The sequence below is a fragment of the Aythya marila genome (genome assembly GCF_965140915.1).
Source record: "Aythya marila genome assembly, chromosome: 1".
NCBI classification, from domain to species: domain Eukaryota; kingdom Metazoa; phylum Chordata; class Aves; order Anseriformes; family Anatidae; genus Aythya; species Aythya marila.
The window spans coordinates 30,153,968-30,175,984 of NC_139042.1; the positions used below are offsets into that span (position 1 = coordinate 30,153,968).

Consider the following 22,017-nt stretch of genomic DNA (forward strand, 5'->3'; position numbering starts at 1 on the left):
ACAGTTTCTGACATAGTGACAGAGCTCAAGGAGAAAGGAAAGTGAAAGCAGGAATAGCAGTAAATGCTATTTCACAGCCTTTTTATTAATACATATTGATGACCTGATTTGAGCTCTTGCATTGGCAGGAGCCAAAAGTCTTTATCATGTCCTGTTTTTGTGGATATAACAGGAACGTGTTAACTCACTTTTAATGTGTAGAGGATGAAGGAACTGAGGCTAGTTCTGGGCTTTCAGTGGAAGAGGTCATACAGCATGAGTTCCCAGCAAGGCAATTCTAGTAAACGCAAACCTGTAATCCAGACAAAATTTTCTGAAAGTGTTGCAATCATCCAGCAGGTCCTAGGAGATTGATTTCTCTTCAGTTCGGAGACTCCCTGCAGAGATAATAATTCCTGTGTATGTCACAGGGTTGGATTTGATGGTATTTGAATGAGCAAATGAAAAGGTGTTAAAGATTATCTAATAGGAAGGTGTGACAGAAGGTCTACTCGCTACTATCCAGTGCTTTCCAACTCCAGCGGGCGATCTGAGAAATGCTGCTGTCCTCTGACTGTTTGTCAAATAAAGATCAATCACAATTGCTTCACGGAAGCTTTTGTCCAGCACGGCACTGCAGCTGAACAGGTAGCAGCTGGACGAAATGCTGCCAACTTGAATGTCAGCAGATGTAATAGAAAGGAAAGCAAACACGTTTCTGTGCCCTACGAAAAGCCAGGCATCACATGGTGTCAGATCCCGGCCCAGCCTTTTGCACAAGAGGAGATGATCTAATGTTGAACGAAGGACAGAGGAGTGAGTGGGTGCTACGCCACAAAACACGTGGCACAAATGGTGTGTTTTCTGCCACTTTTTACCCATTTCTTGGCAGCACTCAGTATTTGGGAATAGGAAGCATCTGCTGGGTGAAATACATTTCTTGACAGTCCTGTGAAAACAGGGTTGCAGCTGAAGTAATTCTGCAAGAACAGAAATAACTACTCGTATAAGACAATAGACAGAAAGATGTGGGGGCAGATGACCCCAAGCCAAGCCCATCCCAGTACCGGATTTAGGCTGCAGAAATGCGTATGAAGGAAAACTTCAAACTTTCGGTGCTGTTACTGAACTTTAAAGGGTACAAAAGAGCCTCACTATCCTTCTTCAGCCATTATTCCCAGACACAGTCCTGACCCTATGCTCATACCAGAGATGGCTCTGGTCTGATACGTGAGCAGATGCAGCTCCCTAAGTTTATGCACCCCTCAGCAACATAGCCTTTTGCCAGCTGATGGACCTGAATTGCCTTGAAATTGGCACCGGAGCCAGTGTAACAGAAGCAGCAGGAGTGCATGACCTGCACTGAGTTCACCCTTTTTGGAAGCATCTCGCTATTAAGACTGACTCAGCAGCTCATAGGACTTAGCTGCAGGTGCCTGGCAGAGAACAAAAAAAAAAAAAAGGAAAAAGTTTGAGGGGCTGCAGTGTGCATCCTGCCTTTAAAGCCACGTCCTGATTCCTCTGGCCTCCTGGCTGGGCAGGAGGTGGCATTAACCACCAGACTTCATGCAGTGCCTAACATTTTCCGACCATCTTCAAGGTGAGAGCAGTGACTGCAAACAAGACAGAGCCAGCTTGGAGCCTGTAGGCTACCAGCTGGAGCAGGTTTAAAACCTCAGCTAAAGTCTTTGGATAGTGCAAATGAAGGCAGTGTCAGGGGACATGAGGGGAACAGGTATGCATGAATTGTGCAGGAGCTTTCAGTGGTGTTAGACTCTCAAAAGAGTAGATGCTTTGCATAAAGGAAAAGAATAAGGGATCTTTTGAAAACAGGTAAGCTGCAAGATCTGCGAAAGGTGGCATGAGTATCAAGGTTTTTAGGTAGTTTGCTCCAGAGGAAAGCACTACTGGTGAAAGCTACTTCTTTTGCAGTGTGAGAGCCAAAATACAGCAAGGAAAGTGGCTGGAGGCTGAGCTGGACATCTTAGAGGAGCTCCTGAGGGACCTTAGAGGGCCACAGCACCATGCAGACACGCCTCAGGAGACCCAGCACAGCCACCCTTCAGGCTGCAGGACTTAGCAATAAGATATGTGTTTCCTCCTGGATTGGAGTTAAACTTTGAGGATTTGCAATATTTGTAAATTTTATGGGAAACTAGCCCAGCTCTTGTGATTTGATACATTAGGGTTTTTATACGGTTCCAAAAGATGTATATCCACGGCTTTTATTATTTTATATCTTAAATTGCAATTTACCTGAGAGGCAGGTAGATAGATGCAGGCAGTGCACAGTATAGATGGTCTTATCCTCTCCATACTGTCTGGCACAAAGCACAGGCATTAAAATGGTTTGGTTAAAGAGTAGGTGGTGGGGAAAAGCTTCAGTGGGGTGCAGATTCCTGCAGCTCCATCTGGTTTATCTGAACAGAGCTCGTTCAATTAGCTCAGCAAGTCTCTAATCAGCAAAAAAGATCTTTGTTTAAGCCCTGCCTGCGTCACCACTGCAGAAGGATACGGCTCGCAGACCGAGCTGCCCTCTCATCTGACCATGCCACGCATTCCTATGTGCCAGCCTTTTCTGATCTAAATGCTAACACCCCTACATTCAAAGGGTGTCGAGTAGCAGGTTAGTTGTGCCTGAAAAGATTTACAAGCTCAGTCAGACACTGCCTTCTGGATCGCCGCCCAGAAATGGTTCAAAGAGCTTACTTAAAACATCGTAGCTCCTGCAGCAGCGCTGTGATTCCCTATGGAGGGTAATAAAAGGCAGCAGCGAGACCTCCAAAACTTCCTTTACATGCTGCAAGAGGACAGCATTAGCACCTCGGCACGCTGGCATCAGTGCAGCACTTCTCGTGGCAGCAGAAATCTGAATTGGGGCTCTTACAATCAAAGCCCCTCTGTCTGTGCCACAGGTTTTTGTTTTGGTGTCTCGCCTTAGAAACAACGAGAGCATTTGGCATCCTCGTGAACAACATTCTTGGTCAAAAGTTAACTCAGAAAGCTGGGCTGAATAGCTTCTTTCCTTCCTGAGTCTTCTAAACCCACTGCAAAACGCATGAGCTGTCTGGAAAACAATTGTCCGGGCAGGCCACAACATTTTTTCTCCCATCCCGTGCTCTCTCACAATAGTTTTAGCAATGGAGCACATTTGCCAGGTTTGAAGGTTTTTTTAGCATTTGCTGGCCAGTGGTGATGGGATCGGGCCCTCAGCCTTCTCGCTGTCGTTTGCTGCTTTCTCCTTTTTTTTCCCACTTCATCAGCATCAAACGCACTGCAACAACAGGCAACGTAAATGCTAACGAACAAAAGGCTCATTAAACATACCTAGTTTTAGCTGATCTCTCTTAGCCTTGTTGGGAGCGTACTGCAAGAACACCTGGCAAGTCAGAGCTTTCATTATAATAAACGTTTCTTAATAATTTCTTAATAATCAGGCAGAAAGCTGATTATTATTTTGTGAAGTTCTCAGGGCAGAAGTTTCGGGAGTGAAAACAGGGAAAGCTTTTTGCCCGGATGCTAACCACCACTCATCCTAAACCAAGGATATTCAAATACTGTTTTAGAAATGGTAATGTTAAAATATTTCACGTGCACTGACACTTCAGCAGCTGCTGCAGAAGACGGAGATGAATTTTTAGGGCAGCTGCCCCTCCCTCGCGTACACTCAGCCTGAAGCCACGCTGCTGCACCACTGCTGAGTCCTGTGCTGTAAATACGGGGACGTAGGCTCAAACACAGCCCACAGAGGGTTTGCTCTGTGGATTCTAGTTGAGGTTTGGCTGTTTGATGGCAGAGCCTGGCCAGTTGTATTCATGCTAGTGCATTGGTCCACGTGGGCTCCTGTATGTCTCCATCCTCAAATCTTCTGGAGCATTCCCTGAGATGTTCATCGCTGCCGAACGCCACGTCCCCAGACACTGATACTCTCCACCCCACTCCCCAACCTACTTCACACTCGAAGAGGTGCTTCCAGACATGAACTTTAAAAGGCACAGCCTCCAAAGGGCAGCCAGGAGATCCGTGGGACAGGTAAAAATAAACAATCAGCCCTCTCTTTAAGGACTGCATCTCTCTCCTGCTGCCTGTGTTTTCAGCCCAGATTTGCATCTTTGAACTTTTCCCCGCGTAGCACATGACAGAGCGAGTTTGTGCCAGGTTCCAAAACCGGCTCCCAGAGACCTCTCCCGACCACAGGCAGGAGCCAGTGCAAGCGCCGTGACCTTACGGTGGGTCACTCCGTGCTGGCACATTAAAAAGTAAGCCTTTTGCTTTCTGCCTCACGTCTGTGTAACTACATTAATAGATCCACGTCTGGGTGACTGCAAGCAGGGTAAAGAGAAGTAAATACAGCACCTACAAAATAAAAGTGTGAGCATGAGAAAACTGCAACGAGTTGTGCAAGTTAAAGCTGTTTTCATGCTTGTAGGGAATGCACCAGATCCCGTAGCAAATGGAGCGTGACTTTTGGTAATGTAGTGCTGGGTTTTGTATCAGCTGTACATTAATCCCACATGTTTTTAGCATAAACCTTGTCTACGGAATACAAACTCATTCCACATTTAAGCCATTCAATGTATTAATTAAAAATAACCGTGGCAATAATGATGATGCATCAACCAACATGTTGTGACAACTGGGATCAAACAGAGTAATAATTCAGACCTTTTGCTCTGCTTAAAAATGCCCAAATACACTACCTTGCAGAAGAAGCATAGAAAAACAAGCAGGAAATCATAAAAGCACCTTAATATTACTGCTGTATCACACACCAGACGAAAACAAAACACATCTCCTCAGCATTCCTTCTCTCAGGCTTCTACTGGATACTTGCATTAAAAGATTGAAGTCTTCAAAAGATTAAAAGATCGAAGACTTCAAAACCCTGACCATGACTGAGATCTCAGGAATAGTGCAAAGAGGCTGGAGCAGCGCCCGCTGCTCTTCACATTTCTGCACCTGGGCATGGATGAAGGAGGAGTGTCTGACAGGCTTGGCAGTGCTCAGCCTTCTGCCTCGAGGCTTTAGGGAGATCTCATCCGATACACGGCGCCTCTGAGCTGCCAGCAGTGAGTCTTCAGGGCACTGTGTGGTCAAAGTTGCTGCCAACGGGCACATTTGATGAATAAAGGGACTGAAACCAAAAGAAGGAAGGGCAGATTCAGTGCCAAGAGCAAGATCCAAACAGCACAAGAAGCCCCTACCACCTCCAAGTAGAGGAAAATTACTTTAATTCCTAACCACAGATTTACGAGCCCCCAGAAAGCAGCTCCAGCAGGGCTGAGACGTGGGACTTCCCAGCTGGCAGCCCAAAACCCAGCCCTCTTTTCAGCCTTCTCTTTCAGGATTAACCTTTTGAATGTTAGTTATGCAAGGCCACATGCCACACTGTGAAAACACTGCAGCTCTCTGAAGGTTTAACTCCTGCAACAGCACCCCTGATAAATTTCATCACGGTAGCAGTTCACGTTCTTATTATCCTTGAATAACTGTGATCTTTGTATTTTTGTTTCCCTGCCTATGGAAAAATGTAATAATTCGTCACAACTGTGTTAAACCAAAGTAGAGGCTGTGAATGAATAAGCAGGTGAGGTCAGTGTGCCTGCTGGCTGCCATGGTTGTTTTCAGGCACAGGGAATATCAGCAGAAATCAGGGAAGTGATGAAGAACTTTCATGGCCCTTCACTTTCACGGAGTCACAGCATCATCCAGGTTGGAAGAGACCCCCAAGATCACCGAGTCCAACCTCTGACCTGACACTAACCAGTCCTCCACTAAACCATATCACTCAGCTCTACATGTAAACGTCTTTTAAAGACCTCCAGGGATGGTGACTCCACCACTTCCCTGGGCAGCCCACTCCAATGCCTCACAACCCTCTCGGTAAAGAAGTTCTTCCTAACATCCAACCTCTCAGTGAAGGACAATCAAAAGATGCGGTCTTTGGGGGGGTGCTTTTCATGTGAAACCCTAAAATAAATAAATAAATAAAATAAAAATCACTGGCTGTGTACAGGCAGCTGTGTCAGTACTGCCACGTGGCACCAGGAGCGGTCAGGTCGTTCCAGTGGAGAAGCTGACCCTGAGGGAGGTTGCTTCTATTTAAGTGGAAGATGCATGATAAAAAAATACGAAATGGTGTTTTTTGTGTTCAGCAGCAGAGGAACCAACAGATTTTTTTTTTTTTAATTTTTATTTATTTTTTTTTTTCTGCCAGCATCTCTTATATGAAGCATGTGAGCGCAGGCCTTGGCTAACAGCCAAGAGTCTCTAAATAGCGCTGACCACCAGTGGGGGGATCCAAAGGAGCAGATAACAAACAGATTAGCGGGAAGAAAACCAGCCCTCATTCCCGTGCCATCGCTCTGAAGAGCCTGGACATGACTCAAGCCCTTTGCCTTGCCACGGAGGAGCTCTTCTGAGTCTGAAAGCAGAGCAGGTCTGGTGCTCCTGGGGTCGACCACGGCTCCGGGCAGCACCGCCCTGTGTGCCTGCAGTGCCCACCGTGACCAAAAGCAGCCCTGCTGATTCTCTCTGGGATGTTAAGCACGAAACCTAAATGCACCAAAAAGACGATGGGAATAATTTACATGCATCTGATGTGCGGCACGCTGCATCTGGTGTGTGCTTTCCATATTCATGCTGTTTCTGGTGGAGAAGAGCTTGCTTTGTGCTCGAAGAGCATACGCCCCCAGGCCTCTCTTTTCTCCCGTATATATTAATTATTTCAACGGGATTTCTTCCTGCTTCCCTGTCCCTGCAGAGCGATGATGATTTGTCCTATCAGCCCTCGCAGTGGGTGAATAAACATTACTGGCCTCATTTCACGCATGGGGAATCTGAGGCAGAGGGGCGATGTGCTGGCTGCAGGCACGGGGCCGAGCGGCTGTGGGCACCGGTTTGGGTACACGGGGATGGCTTTGTGGCCTCCCAGGGGTATGCTCTGCTGAGCTTTTCGAAACTGAAGGACAGCATAAGCTTTTAGGAAAAAGAAAGGAAAATAAAAAACAAAACATGGCAGCTACCGCGTGCAGCACGGCCCCAGCAGGTTTCATTTACAGCAGAGAAATGCGTGTGCTCAGTTTGGGTGTGGATACATGTTTTTTCTACCTCTGGTGGACCACATTTCACCTGCACACATGTAAATGTATGTGGGGTGAGGTGTGCATGTGTGTCAGGATGGTCCAGGTGGGGAGTGTAAAAGAACACAGGGGTAGACGATATTAGGGAGGAACTCAAAAATAATCCAGTCGGAGGGGGCCTGTGGCTGCCCAAAAGTCTGTGAAGGATTGCTATGATTTCTTGGCAGGGCTCAAACAAAGCAGCCTGACCTCACGGCACCCCTGCAATCCTTCGCTTGCCCAGGGATATCCAACACCGCCTTGGCCGGGCTCTCGGCCACTTTAATTAAACAGCAAGGAAGCTGGCGGCGGCCAGTTCACCTGACACGCAGGAGGGCTTGCTTGCTCCCTCAAATGTCAGAAGCAGGTCAGAGCTGTGAGACAGCAAAAGCAGCCGACGGAAAGTCCTCAGGGCAGCCGCCAACGTGGTCAGCATAGCTGGGAGCTGGCGAGGCAGAGCGGCAGAGGTGTCCCCCCCTCACCTCAGCGCGGCCCCGCAGCTCGCCGAGGGTGATCTCAGGCCACGCAGGCGGCCAGAGACGATTCCCTGCGCTTCTCATGTCCTTATTCTCCCTCATCCTCGCCTCCCTCATCCTCTTTGCTGCTCCTTCACGGTGGTAGCATTTATCGGGGTCCTTGTAGGCCGTAATTCAGTGGCCTCTGTAGGCCCCAGGCCTTAACTCTCCATGGAAGAGCTCCGTGACTCTCTGTAATTGCTTTTGCAATAACCACAGCGCCCGGGAGCAGTGGTTTCCACAGCATAACCACACCCTGGGTGAAGGTGACCTTCTTCTGGCTGGTCTGAGCCTGTCGCCTCACAATCCTCTCCATGTTCCTGCAACTCCTCTATGCAGAAGCGGTGAATAACTGGCCCTTTGTAACTTTCTCCATGCCACTTTTAATTTCAAGGACCCCCATCACACCCTTTTTTAAAGGTGTTATGCCCTGTTCTGGTCAATTATTTTACTCCTTGCCTCTCTTCTGGTACTGTTACGACCTTCATCGCACCCTTTTTGACACAGGGAAGCCAGATCTCCACATACCATTTGATATGTGAGCACACAACCTGTGTGTGCATATATAAATGAATATATATATATAAATTTACTCTGTGTACAAGATTTTTATACGTAAAACTTCTTGGTAGAAGCACATGGGATGTCCTCTCTACCTGCGGTATCATGACCCTGCAGATGGGCTTCCATGTGCCTGTGGGCCCAGAGAAGGAACACAATAGTGGGGGACATCCTGGTCCATCCTGTGGCAAAGTGCTGACAAAAAATACAGCAAATTTTCAGGTAAATATGGAAACTGTGCAGACGTGTCCAGGCTGGCTGAGCTCCATCAGGATCTGAGCATCAGACAGAAGCCTAAATCCACTTCAGGATCCAGCCTGTATCTCCAACACTAGCAGCGGAATGGGAGGACCCAGCTCCCAGCCCCTTTTCCAGTGGATGTTTGTGCTGTAGAGCATGGAAATTTCCATCATCAGGAGACCTGAAAAACCATGTAGACAAACATCTCTCCAGAGTGGTGCATGTCTGACTAATCCCCCTGAAGCAAGAAGACTGCCCAATTGACCCTCTCAAGGTCTCTTCCTCCCCCAGCCTGGACGTGCCTGAGATTATCTCACAGATAAACAGATAAACCCTTGTTTTGTTAGAGCACATCTGTGGGGGACAGTTTGCAAAGAGCTTCTTCTGCCATCCTTCCATCAACATTTCCCATTTCATAATGTCTCTGTGGCTTTCTAAAACAATATAAACCAGAACAAACCCAAATCTCTCAGAAGTTGGGCAATATCTCCTAACCCTCAGACGTATCCTTTTTCATTCAGGTCCCCTTTTGATTTTAACAGGGCATGGGAATAGAGAACACAAAAAAAAATCCTTATCAGAAAATAATAAATAATAAATCTGTCTTGAGATTTGGCACTGAAAACAACAGCAGGTTTGTTTTTGCAGTTGACAAGCATCAAGAACTCAAGTTATTGGACTGAAGTTTAAGAAGCTGCTTTCCAAAACACAGTCTTTGAGTCCCCTTCCCTGCTTTCCTCTATACTATTTTAAAGTGGAAAGACCTAAAAGTTAATCTACCCTTTTACTTATAATGCACCTTTATTTATTTATTTATTTTTAGTATTATTGATTGCCTGCTGGCGAATTCAGTGTCGGAATTTTAGGAACAACACCAACAACATGTTAGAGACCCTAAAGATTATTTTTCTACTGACGAATCCTCCTAGCGCTCACACCTCATAACAATGAATGAATTAAAATTTCGCAGAACTCAATTCCAGGTTTGAAAACACCTGTGGAGCAAATTCCATTTCATTAAATCACAACCTGGTGATTTTAACAGGGCAGAACTAGCCCCTCCAATGGTTAAAAGCTCGATAGACCCCATGAGGACACTAATTATCTGGGGAGACTGCTATTTGTGCGCAGCATCCACCTGGCCAGGAGCCCAGAGAGGTGGCACCAGTCACTGGCCCAAGATTAAATTCTTCTTACTTTGGTCCTGGGGCATTCCAGGTAATGTGGGAATGAGGTGGCAAACTCTTTGGCCTCCTCCCAGGGTGAGGAGTGCCCTGCCTGCCATCCTCCGGCTCCTGTCCTGCCACCTAGTGGGATATCTCTGCACATCACAGGCACCCCGAGAAGCAGGGAGCCTTGCATCTGGAGGGCAAACACAGACACCTAGTGGGGACAGGCTTGTTGAAGTCCTCCCAACGGGGCTGGCTAACCAAGGACACAATTCAGCGTAGGCAGAGGTGTTATTTGGCCTTAGGAAAAAAAAAAAAAAAAAAAAAAAGCTGCTTGCATCTGGAGGTAGAAGTCATGACCTTGGGTGAAACTCCAGAAAAAATAGCTAAGATGTGAGATGGAGCTGTGATGTTAAATTGGATGAATGGATGAATTATACCCTCGTTTTTATTTTTTTTAATTTTTATTTTTGCAAAGCAGCTGAGTCAGTCAGGTGTGCATCGATATTTTTTTTTTATATATATATATTTTTTTATTTTTTTTGGTGGATGAATTTATAGCTCTCCTGCTCTGCTGTAAGACCAACTGGTGAGTTTAGGGATTGCTGCATGCAGACAGGGCAGAGTCTGACCACTGCAAGCACAAGCAGCCAAATCACAGCTCCCCTTTTCCTTCAGTTTGGTGTGGAAGGAGCCCTTTCTGCCACATATCTATAATCTGAGTCAAAGGACCGTATAATTTTATGTTCAAATAGGGCTAAAATATGAAACTGTAACAGGATTAAAGCTGTGGGCACTGCCGAACCTGAAAGCTTCTCCCTCTGTGCATGTAATTCCCACACACACCCATCTTGCCATGCAGGACAATGAGCACACTCCTCTCTGCCAACATCTCTTTTCCAAACCCTCTTGTCCATTCTGAATAGGGATATGAGGGAATTATTTTTATCCCCATTGTGTAACCATACTAAACAGGTGTAAATGACAGCACACGGCTCATCTAAGAATCATCGTGCCACACAGAATAGGGCTAGACAGGACCTGGGGGCAGGCTGTCTCTCTGTTGCAGGGCAGGATCGGATATTATCTGCATTCAAGATGGATCTGCCATGCTTCCTGATCTCACCTCGGGCAGTTTCTAGTCTAGCCTGTCCTCAGAAGCCTGCAGGGACAGGGAATGCTGTTGACTCCTTGCTTCTCTACTGACAGTCCTGGAACTGCCCAGTTCTCCGTCCTGTGCCTGCACTTGATTGTTCCTGCTCTGCGCTCAGGAACATGACACCAGAGGAGCCATACGGAGGCAAACCGAGATCCCTCTGGTGCAGCATCTGCTCGCTGTCCTCTGGCATTTGCCAGCGGCGGAAGGCTGGGGAGGAGCAGAGGGCCAGGGCCAGGATAAGGCGGCACTTCCCCCAGCACACCCCCGCAGCGTGTGGCTCACAGCCTGTCTCAACCTCATGCTCTGTGTTTAAAAGCCCTCAATGGATTTTCCTTTAGAAAGTTGGCCCGATGGTCTCGATAAAGTGTCTTCTGCCTATCCAGGCCGTTTGTCCAATGTGTCAAAATCAGCCAAGATCCAGGAGCAGAATTGGGCTTTTCTACCATAGTTCTAGTCAAATGGACATCTGCACTGCTTCTGAGTGCAGGTGGGATTGCTAACAGACCTTTCTAGCATTCTGAACAGTGGAGCCTTTATCTATCTAGTCCTTTATCTATCCAATCCCTTATCTATCTAATCCATATTCCACTGTGAGTACATTGAACCAGACAAACTACACTGACAGCACAACTCTTTCCAGTGCCTGTCTTGTGGTCTGGGATTCTGGCTTAGTATGCTCTCAAGGGAGTGCCAGGTTACAAATTTTGGTTTGAAATCCAAAAGTTCCCAATGACTGACAGGGACTGAAGGGGGGCACCCCAGGCACCTCCCTGGGGAATGAGCTGAGGCCTGGACGTGGGCCTGGCACGGTGGGGCCATGGCTGGGCAGGGCAGCGCTGTGGGGAGCTGGAGCTCAGCCCTGCTGTGGCCTCACGGGGGCAGGGACTGGTGGTCCAGGGTATTGACATCAGGTCCTGGGGAACCAAAAATGTCCTATCAAGTCCAGTGTAAACCCTACGTAAAGAACCATGGTGACTGCCTGGCTCGTCTTGTGTTGGTTCGTCTTCAATCCTTCAGTTTTTCTCCACCAGGCCATACACATCTCAGGGCCCTCTCCCCACATCCAGTATTGGATGCAAAACGTTATCACTCCTACACAACTTTCACAGCCTCCTTAAAGGTTAGAACACACTGCCCACCTTCACCTCTCTTCCTCAGCCTCACATCTCATTTATTAACACACTGCACCTTGCAGGAGGCTCAGTTGTGGGCAGGATCTCCTCGCTTTCCAGACCATTCAAGGCAAGTCACCATGATGGGCTGAAAGCATACTGCTTGCTTAGAGAAAGAACAGCAAAGTAGCAGCTGTCATCTGCCATTTTAATCCAAGGCACAAGTAATGAGCTGAGCACAACCATATCCAGATGCTAATGTTTAGTGGAATTGAGTAGCACTGCAGCAATTCATGACTAGCTGAGATGCATCTTCCATGCAAGAGGCTTCTCGCACAACTCTGCAGGCACCTGCCTAGAAAATCCTGCTCAAGCGATATTCAAAGGCTTATCTATAAAAACACAGGAATTTGCCAGCCTCTGGGGATTTATGTGTCTCCAGAGATGAGATGCACTGTCGGGAAAACCTGTCATGTCATTTTAGATGTCAATCAGCATCTAAAATGCCCCCTGCTGCAGAGGGACTGACTCCTTCAACAACTGCTTTGAAATGTGTTAACCCTGGCTCCACGTGTGAGGTGTCTACATGGAAAGCACGTGAGGAACACTAAAGTTTTCTTCAAACAATGCTGTTTTCTGGAAAAATATATATATATAAAAAAATGGTTTTTAATGCATTTTCTAATCCACAGGGAGGTTGGGGTGCCCCAGGAGCTGGAAGGGGACACAGCCAGGGCAGCTGGCCCAAACTGGCTCGAGGGATGTCCCACGCCATGTGGCAGCACGCCCAGCGATAGAAGATGGAGGACAGGAGGAAGGGAGGGTGTTTGGAGAGATGGCATTTGTCTTCTCAAGAAACAGATCCATGTGATGAGCCCTGCTCGCCTGGAAGTGGCTGAACACCTGCCTGCCGATGGGAAGTGGTGAATCAATGCCTTGTTTTGCTGGGCTTGTGCGCACAGCTTTTGCTTTCCCCGGTAAACTGGCGTTATCTCAACCCACGGGATCTCACACTTCCACCTTCCTCATTCCCTGCCCCATCCTGCTGGGGGAGGACTGAGCGAGCGGCTGGATGGCGCTGAGCTGCCCACCCGGGTTAGACCACAGCAAAGCCTACAGCAATTTAAACATCACCAGGATTAGTCCCAGAATTTATTCACAGTTGTCTGCATTTAAATCAGTTTTAGAAGCAACTCAAGTTAACAGGACGCAAAACCTTGTCAACGCTCCTGGTTTCATTTAAAGCGTTTAATATTTGACATCAATTTAGCTTAACTCCACAACAAATTGGTGTTCGCACCGGAGCCTTGACCTATTTAACTGATGCATTTTAAACAAATCCTCCCATTTCGTGGCTGCAGGTCTGAATACTGCAGGCAAAACCACCTGGAGGTCCATATACTCTACCAGGAGCGCCAAAGGGTTTCTACCCTCACTCCAATAAACAGGCAACCACTGAATTTGTACGAGGTTAACTGATGCTACTATAGAAATATTCATTTTTTTCTAGAACAGTCTCTTCAAGATGAAACCAAGTCGACGCACACCTACAAAGTGGATGTTTTTAGCTGCATATTAAGCTGCGGAGAAGGAGCCAAATGTTCTCCCGTCACTCAGCCCACTGCTAAAGACGTAAGCTGCTCTTCTTCCACTGTGGCAAGGCTCGCAAAGACAGGGAATAGCTCTTATCAGGCCAGCTGACACCGATTAAAAGCACGAGTTTGGGGGCAGAAGCCCCTTCTTTGGGTCTGAAGTGGTCGTAGAAAGCAAAACATGGTGGAGAACAACCACGTAAAGATTTAGATTATGTAAGCAGCTGGGCCATCTGAAAAAAAAAAATGAAAAGGAAAAAAAAATAAAAGGCACTGGGATATGGAGCAAAGGAAGGGATAGCAGAGGAGGAGGAGATATAAAGAGGAGCTCTTTTGACCCCCACGAAGAAAGCAATGAGTGATTTACTGCCTAGGAGGGTGAGGGACAGGGAACTGCAACCTGTGAGGAGGACGAGAGACAAAGAATTGCACCCTGTGCCCTGGTATTCTGTATGACAATGCTGTGATTCTGAGAGCTCCTTTAAGTCTGGGATTGCTAGCAGCATGAAGTGTTTTAAGTCCCACAATGTCTTCTGAAGGTCTTTTGTCAACGTCCCCAAAGAATCAGGGCTCAAGGGAGGTCTATGTCTATTTTAATGGAGCTGAGGTGAGATGCGGAAGCGTATACAAGGGGGGTAAAATGAGGCCTTGGGCAGCATTATTGCCCGTAGTATTCTGCCTTTCACCTCAGGCAGATTTCTGGGCCTAATCCTTGGAAGGAAGGGAAAAGGGAAAGGAAAGGGAAGGGGAAAGGAAAGGGGAAAGTGGAAAGGGGAAAGGAAAGGGGAAAGGAAAGGGGAAAGGAAAGGGGAAAGGAAAGGGGAAAGGAAAGGGGAAAGGAAAGGGGAAAGGGAAAGGGAAAGGGAAAGGGAAAGGGAAAGGGAAAGGGAAAGGGAAAGGGAAAGGGAAAGGGAAAGGGAAGGAACATTTCTCTTTCCCCAGTCACTCCGTCAACAAGAAGTGGCGTGTCTGTGTGCAAACCGACGTATCTGAGGGAAGGAGGAGGAGCCTAACGACCTCCTAATCATTATTTAATTATTATAATTTGATTATCATAATTTAATTATCATAATTTAATTATCATAACTCGCTCATTACGACCGTTTACTGTCACTTCCAAACCGCAGCCGAGCCCCTTGGCGGGGGGGGGGGGGGGGCATCGCCGTGAGGGGAAGATGAGGGAGTTGGGGGGGGGAGGGTCACGAAATGGCGGCCGCGCGGGGGCGCGCGCGCGCGCGTGCGCGGCGGGGCCCAGGGAGCGAGGGCGGGCGGGCGGCTGAGGGAGGGGGCGGGAGCGCGCATGCGGCGCGGTGACGCGCCGGGGCCGTGCCCGCTATATGAGCCCCGGCAGGCGCTGACTCGGCCCTTTCCGCCTCGCTGCCGGCCGCCCGCCGCCGCCCGCCCGCCGCCGCGCAGAGCACTCCGGCCGCTCCTGCCCTGCCCTGCCCTCCGCCTCGCCCCCGCCACCATGATCATCTACCGGGACTGCATCAGCCGTAAGGGGACGGGGAGAAAAGGGGGGGGAAAAAAAAAAAAAAGGGAGGGAAGGGGGGGGAGGGAGGGGGGGGGAGAGGCTCGGGTGTAGGCCGGGAGCGGGGCCGCGCATGCCTGAGGTGGGGGGGGCGGCCCCGAAATGGCGGCGGCTGACGGGCCCGGTGTGTGTCTGTCTGTGTGTCCGTGTGTGTGTCTGTCCGTCTGTCCCCGCAGAGGACGAGATGTTCTCGGACATCTACAAGATCCGCGAGGTGGCGAACGGCCTGTGCCTGGAAGTGGAGGGCAAGGTGAGTGCGCACACCGCCCTTTTTTATTTAAGGGGGAGGTGAAAAGCTGTTTTTAGGGTGTTTTTTTTAATGGGGTAGCCTCAGAGGGGTTGGGGGGACCCACAGCCCGCCACAGGGCTGTGGTGAGGCCACCAAAAGGGGACCTGGGCTCGGGGCACCCCCCCCTCGGGCTGCAGAGCCCCTGCCTCTGGTTGTGGCTCTGCAGCCCTGCCCTGCTGTCTGTAGGTGTGTGAGAAGGGCAGGAGGGCCGGGCTTTTCCGCAGAGCCTTGAAGTTCTTTGATGTCTCTAAATCTAGATGGTCACCAGGACAGAGGGTCAAATTGATGACTCTCTAATTGGTGGCAATGCCTCTGCCGAAGGTCCTGAGGGAGAGGGGACAGAAGCCACGGTCATAACTGGTGTGGACATAGTGATAAACCACCACCTGCAGGAAACCAGCTTCACAAAGGAGTCGTACAAGAAGTACATCAAGGACTACATGAAAGCGTAAGTTTGGGGTTGGGGGGGGTTCTCTGGGCAGGACTGCTGGGCTTCTAGGGCACAGACCTCAAAAATAGCATTGAGCTTTACTTTTAGTGGATGCTAGCTCTGGTGCAGGTGCCAAACTGGCTGTGAAATTCGGTGATGTCTTAATACCTGGCAAAACTGAAGCTCTAAAGAGTCAATACTGGACTATCGAAGCTTATCTTGGCTGAGGTGGAAGAGCAGATCATGTGCTCTGGGTATTATTTGTAACCTTGTTGTTTTCTTTGGTTCCTCTGTGCCAAACATTTGTGTGGAGGGGGTGGGGTGGCAAAGGGGAGCTTCCTGAGCTGGACAACTTAAATGCTCAAAGCTGTGTGTAAAATGGAGCTGTTTCCTAGTTGAAATCATAGTTTCTATTGCTCAGAGTTTAGTGGGCTGGCATTACAGGTGGAAGTGCTTTTTCTGTGATATTGATGGATAACGCTCTTGGTGCTCTGGAAATGACTTCTTTTTTTTGTCTAGCACAAAGCTACAAGTAAAGTGAGCTTGATGTGACTGGTAGGCACTGTTCTTCTAATTCCCTAGCAAAACGAAGTTAAAATTTTGTGGGTTGGTTTTCTGGAGGAGTGGGGGGGAACACAACAAAACCAGTGACTGCTGGTAATTTCCTGCTATGGTGGGATGCTGAAGTCAAGAGGCTAAAATGTGTATTCAAAGCTTGCTTTTCTCCTTCCCAGAATCAAAGCCAGACTTGAGGAACACAAGCCAGAGAGAGTAAAGCCTTTCATGACAGGGGCTGCAGAACAAATCAAACACATCCTCGCCAACTTCAAAAACTACCAGGTAACACAACTTGTGCTTCCTCACAGCAGTGCTTTGGTCATGCAAGCTGAGATTGGTTTATCTGCTCGATGGCTTGTTGAGTTCTGAGGGCCCCTGTTGTAGGGACGTCTCACTTGGACTCCCTCTGAGGGTGTTTGGGGTCCTGGGAGTCAGGGAGGAGAAATAGTTGGAGGACTTTTAAGTGTTTGGGGATCTTCCTTCAACTTTTGTGGTGCTTGTGGTGACAACTACAAGTTCTGTGGGGTTAAAGGTGTGGGAGGTGACTCACTCTGGCCCCTGTTTCATACTTTAATGTTCATGGCAGTGTGGTACTAAAATGGACAGTTCTCAGAGAGCAACCCCCCTGCAGCTGGTCGGGGAGGCTTTTAAACTTGGCTTGGAGATGTTTTTTGTGTATTGGGCAGTGTCTCCTGGAGATAGCTCACAGAGTGTCTCAGTAACGCCTTTCTCTGAAGTTCTTCGTAGGAGAGAACATGAATCCAGACGGCATGGTGGCCCTGCTGGATTTCCGCGAGGACGGCGTCACCCCCTATATGATCTTCTTTAAGGACGGCTTAGAAATCGAGAAATGTGTAAGTGCTGACTTGAAGCGGGTCAGTGTGCCCAAATATGTCACTGGCTCTTCAGTATCTCTGCTAAAAGCTGAAGGGTAGCTTTAAAAACATGAAGTTCCCCCAAGTACGGGCTGGTGGCTGCTCTGGGTTACGTAAAGTGGCCGAGGCTTCCCTTGTGTGCCACTGAATCACGCCGAAGGGGGCATGGCTTCACGGGGGGCATGGCTTCACGCCGTGACTCACCCTGACGTAACCGCCGAGAAATGCGGGAGGAATCGAATTGCCGCGGGGAGCGGTGTGCAGCTGGCCGTGTCCTCAGACTGTCAGTCTGGAAACAATGCCCCTGACTGAAACGGAGCGCTTTCATTTTGGATCCCTCTGCTGTGGGTTAACTCTGGAGCGCTGCACCTTATCGTGGTTCCCTCTTTTGCTTTATCTGCCTTTATTTTGTTATGTGAGGGCTGTTTAAATACTGCCCTGAATTTGGGAACATGGTAACACCTGACTGTGTTGCCTTACTCTGTGCTCAGGCAGCGCCTCTGCTCTGCTCTCTCTTTAATTCTGGGTTTGAATACGATAGCAGTGAAACATTATTTAGATCCCAGTACATTTTGGCTTATTCTGGGAGTGCTCCTGTAAGAGACAGCTTAGAGCCTGTCCTAAAATTGAGAGGAAATCCCAAACTCGGTGTGTGAAGGCTGGGAGTGAGCGTTTGGTCCGGCCTGGCCAGCAGCTGGTGGCAGCTGCTCCGCGGGGTGACAGAAACGCTCAGCATCCTCTGATAGACCACGAGCGATTTCCCAGTGGCTCTCTGGTTTGCACTGAGATGCGAAAAGAACTTCCTTGTGCTTTCTGCCTGCCTGGCCGTGGCAGCCCAGATTGAATTGGGGAACACAGGAATAAGCTGCAGGAGCTCGCTGTGATGGCCGTGACCTTGAGCTAACGCTCGCTGCTCTCGTTGCAGTAACGGATCAAACAGTTTGGCTTCGGATCACCCGTCTTCATAGCTGGCTGCTGTTTCTTCTTCATCAGCACAACACCAGGAATCGGCGATGTCTAACAACTGGACTGATGTCATCTTGAGCTTTATTCACTTAATTTTGACCCTGATTTGGAGTGGAGGCATTGTTTTAAAAAAAGAAAAAACAAAACATCTGTCATGTAGGTTGTCTAAAATAAAACTCATTTAAACCCATCGTGACGCGGACCTTCATCTTTAGCGCTTGCGCAGAGACTTCCACCTCTGGGAGAGGCACCAGAAGTAATTGGAAAATTAAAAAGAGGATGGAATATGTGCTGCTCGAGTAAGTGCTGGCTGAGCTGCTCTGTCAGGTGAGGATGTTTGGGTCCATCCTCAGACTGCGGGATTAAGGTAGGATGGAGCAGGAGCCCAACACCCGCACTGAGCGGTGGTGCTGGCTCCTCTCAGGCAGCCAGGAGCGCGCTGAGCAGACCTCATTTGGGTGCGGGGCAGGGTTTGGGGTCAACCCAGGTGCTCACAGCTCGCCGTTCTTGCCAGGAAATGCATCCTTTGACAGACCTGGAGCAAAAACCCGTTGCTTCTCGGGTTCTTGTGGAGATGCGACAGCAACCGGCTCCTTGCGCTTTCCGCCTGCCCGCCCCGTGGCAGTCCGGATTGAAGAAGGGAGCACAAAGGCCCCGAGGCAGCCTCGAGCTGCAGTGCCAGCAGGGGTTTGGGGACAGAAAGGGCCTGAACGGGGCCGGGCACGGCCTCACAGATATCCCAAGTGCAAGCAGAGGGAGGTTTGTGCAGCGGTCAGATAAGGAGCGGGCTGGGAGGAGCGAGATAGGGGCAGGAGGTGGGAGCAGAGCGCCCCGAGGAGCTCTCTGAGGGGTGCCCATCTGAAACACGCCCGGCTGCAGTTGTAGGAACTCCTTTTACATCCCCAGCCCCTGCCCAGGAAGGGCTGGGGGCAGCTGTTGCTCTGGCTGCAGTACGAGTGTGGGGTAACCTGAGCAGCCGGGATTAACGCTCCCCTGCCCTCAGCCAAGGGGAGGTACGCTCAAAATGTGGGATAAAAATAAAAATCAGTGAGCTGGTCCTTGCTCCACCAGCAAAGGGCTTCGTTTACCAGGTGAGGAAAAAGGAAAGATCACACCAGTGAAAAAAGGAGTTCCTTAAAGGCTGGGGAGTGAGCGCTTGCTTGGTTAATTAACAATTAAGGTGGTGTGGAAGTGCTGTGGCTCCTAACTGCAGGGGCAGGGCAAGGCCAGGGTTTGTAGCAGTGCTTTGGGGTTGCTTCTGTGGGAGGAGTCCCCACTCACCACAAACAACCCTGATAGCAAAAGACCGAACTGCAGGACAGCTCGGCAGCAGCTGCAGCTTGTTTTCCTGTTTTAAACACACTTATCAGCCTCGTACCCTGCATTCCTCGGGAAAGCATTTCTGCAGCTGCTGGGCTCTGCCATGGGAAGAGTCCAAACCCCCGGAGCGTGTGACGAGGCTCCAGGAGCAATCTTTGCCCTGGCAGCTCAGGTTTCAGCCCCGCACGCCTTCACCAGCCCGGAGCTAGCTGACAGGTTATAAAAAGAAAAAAGCCAGCACCCTCCCTCCTTCATCATTTCCTACTTCTGTGCCTGACCACGTGGCGCGTCACGGCTGGCGGAAGAAAATCCCGTGCAGGGTGTGCCTGAGGCTCTCCTCGGCTTTTCCCCTCCGTGCCTCTTCCTCCTCTTCACAGCTTTGCCTCCCCACCTGGGTTTTGATTGCTTGGGCTCAGCCCTGTCTGCAAATCCACTTTTTGGGTCATTTCCTCCCTTTTTAATACATCTCTCCAGCCTGCATGCAGTGATGCATTTGGGAAAAGCCTCCCTCACGTCACCTCAGCTCTTTGCGCTCCTGCTGACTGCCCGGGGTGGGTGAGACACCTCCCGTTGACCTCTCCACCTCTGTACCCTTGCTTTTTTTTTTTTTTTTTTTTTTTTTTTTCAGCTGTCACACTCAGAAACCTCCTGGATATTTGCTCCTGGGGGTGACTCTGTGCTCTGCTCCCCCCTGGCTGGCATGGTACAGACCCGGCAGGTTTGGGCTCATTCTCACCTGCCGGCTCCAAACGAGGTTGCCCAAAATGTTAAATATTAGCATAAATAGATATAAATATCCCTGCAGGGGACTGGAGGATGCCCGGGGAGCACACGCCGTACCGTGACCGCTGGCTTCCTGGGCTCCTTTTCACAGCTTTCAAATATCTTCCGCTGCAGCCGGCAGGCTGGGGCCTCCTGCTCGCGGCACTGGCAGGATCTGTGGGATCACTGCGGGTCCGTGGGACACGCTCAGCTGTTCCTGAAGCCTGGACAGAAGGCTGGGTGCCAGCAGGAAGCAGGCAGGGACTGAGATGAACAGCTCTGAAAAACATGATCTGAGTGAAACCACGACGTGTAACATGCACAGAGAGCAGGGCGCTTGTTTTACAAAGCTCCTAGGGCATTGGACCCCCTCCCAAGCTTTTATTCCTTCCAAGTGCACCAGTAGTGGTGTGTTGGCTTTTACAGTAGGCCAATTATTTTATTACCGTGTGCAGAAGTGATGCACATGTCTGAAGGACCAGGGGGAAGTGAGAGCCACGCTACAAAACCTCACCTGTTTCATTTACAGGCACACCAACGAGGTGTTTGCCATTCCATTTTTCTTTGCTCTGTTTTCTAACACACGAGCTTTGAGATCACAACTCAGCGGTCCTGTGCCACCTCCCTCCCTGCTCCACCCCTACAGGATGCCGAATGCACAACCTTGCAAGGCACACTTCAGAAATTGGGGAATTAGGACCCAGATACCTTAAGAAATCTTCCCCAAAAGACACAGAAACCCTGTGACAACGCCACCACTAAATACATGTTTGATTTTAAATTCATACCTAAATTATCAAAATCATAACTTGCTTTCAGTCAATGAGGCAGAACAGTGCTGGGTACAAATTAAAATAATGCTTTTATTGGTGTGCTGAAGCATGAAACATAGATAAAATAATATTAATAATTAAAAAAAAAAAAAGATAAATCTGTTCCTTGATGTACTTAGTAGACAGACATTGCCTTTTTTTCCCCCAGTAGCCACCCAGAAGGGATTGTCTTCTTTCCCTCACAAATTGCCTTTCCTTTAGTTTTTTTATTTATTTATTTGCTCCCACGAAGCTTGAGGACTGTGCTGAGCACCACGGCTGGGCTGTTTCTCCCAAAAGGAGCACAGCGTCCGTGCCACCAAACGTTACACAAAGCACTGAGCATCTCTGCAGCCTCGCAGCTAAAGCCCTGGCAGATCCCAGCAGGAGCAAAGAGCAGGAACTCGGCTCTACAGGAAGGCAACAAACAGAGTTACAGCTTCCTCCAGGACACGTTTTCCTCCTGAGTTATCGAGGCTTAGAAAAAGCACGAAGCTATCCAGAAAAAGCAAGATCTGAACTCACCGGATTTCTAATAAAGATAAATCTAATACAAGTTTATTCTATAAATATTTCTTTTTTTTTGTCCAAAGACAAACATTTATAGAAACTTACAAGAAATACTCCTCTGAAAAAGAAACGAGGCTACGGAAAATTACAAAGGATTGGTTGTTTGGATTTTAATTTAGCCTTGCGCAGCTGGGCTGTGCTCAGTTCTGTCTGGAAACCCACAGCAGCTCCCTCGGTGCGGTCACTCCTCTGTAGTCCTCTTCTGCTTTGTAGGGGTTTTGTTAATCGCTCTTGTCTTCCACTTGGTAATGTCTGTATTCCGGCTTCAGCTCCCACGTGTTTTTGTGGGTCCCCTTCACGTTGTAGATGCCTATTTCGCGGAGGATTTCTTTCAAGTATATCTGAAAGGAAACAAAACCCAAGTTATGAACAAGCTATAAAGGCACGCTTACTTCGTTAGCACGACCAATTAGGAAATAACCCAAAAGACAGCAAAACCACCTTTCTTTACACAGT

The 22,017-nt window shown here is 48.9% G+C and overlaps 2 protein-coding genes across 2 annotated transcripts in view; one reads left to right on the top strand and one right to left on the bottom strand.

The window, feature by feature from the left end:
• The first annotated feature begins 14,779 nt into the window (after window positions 1-14,779).
• TPT1 (tumor protein, translationally-controlled 1) lies at window positions 14,780-18,288 on the top strand. Its single transcript, XM_082784693.1, has 6 exons — window positions 14,780-14,944; window positions 15,156-15,229; window positions 15,526-15,716; window positions 16,433-16,538; window positions 16,994-17,110; window positions 18,057-18,288. The coding sequence occupies exons 1-6, from the start codon at window positions 14,917-14,919 to the stop codon at window positions 18,057-18,059; spliced, it is 519 nt and encodes a 172-aa protein (XP_082640819.1). The 5' UTR covers window positions 14,780-14,916; the 3' UTR covers window positions 18,060-18,288.
• A 2,730-nt stretch (window positions 18,289-21,018) lies between these two features.
• Window positions 21,019-22,017, bottom strand: part of GTF2F2 (general transcription factor IIF subunit 2) — an 83,009-nt gene continuing 82,010 nt past the window's right edge. Inside the window, exon 9 of the mRNA XM_082775333.1 lies at window positions 21,019-21,902. Within this exon, the coding sequence (XP_082631459.1) occupies window positions 21,783-21,902 (120 nt within the window). The 3' untranslated portion in view covers window positions 21,019-21,782. The remainder of the gene's footprint in view (window positions 21,903-22,017) is intronic.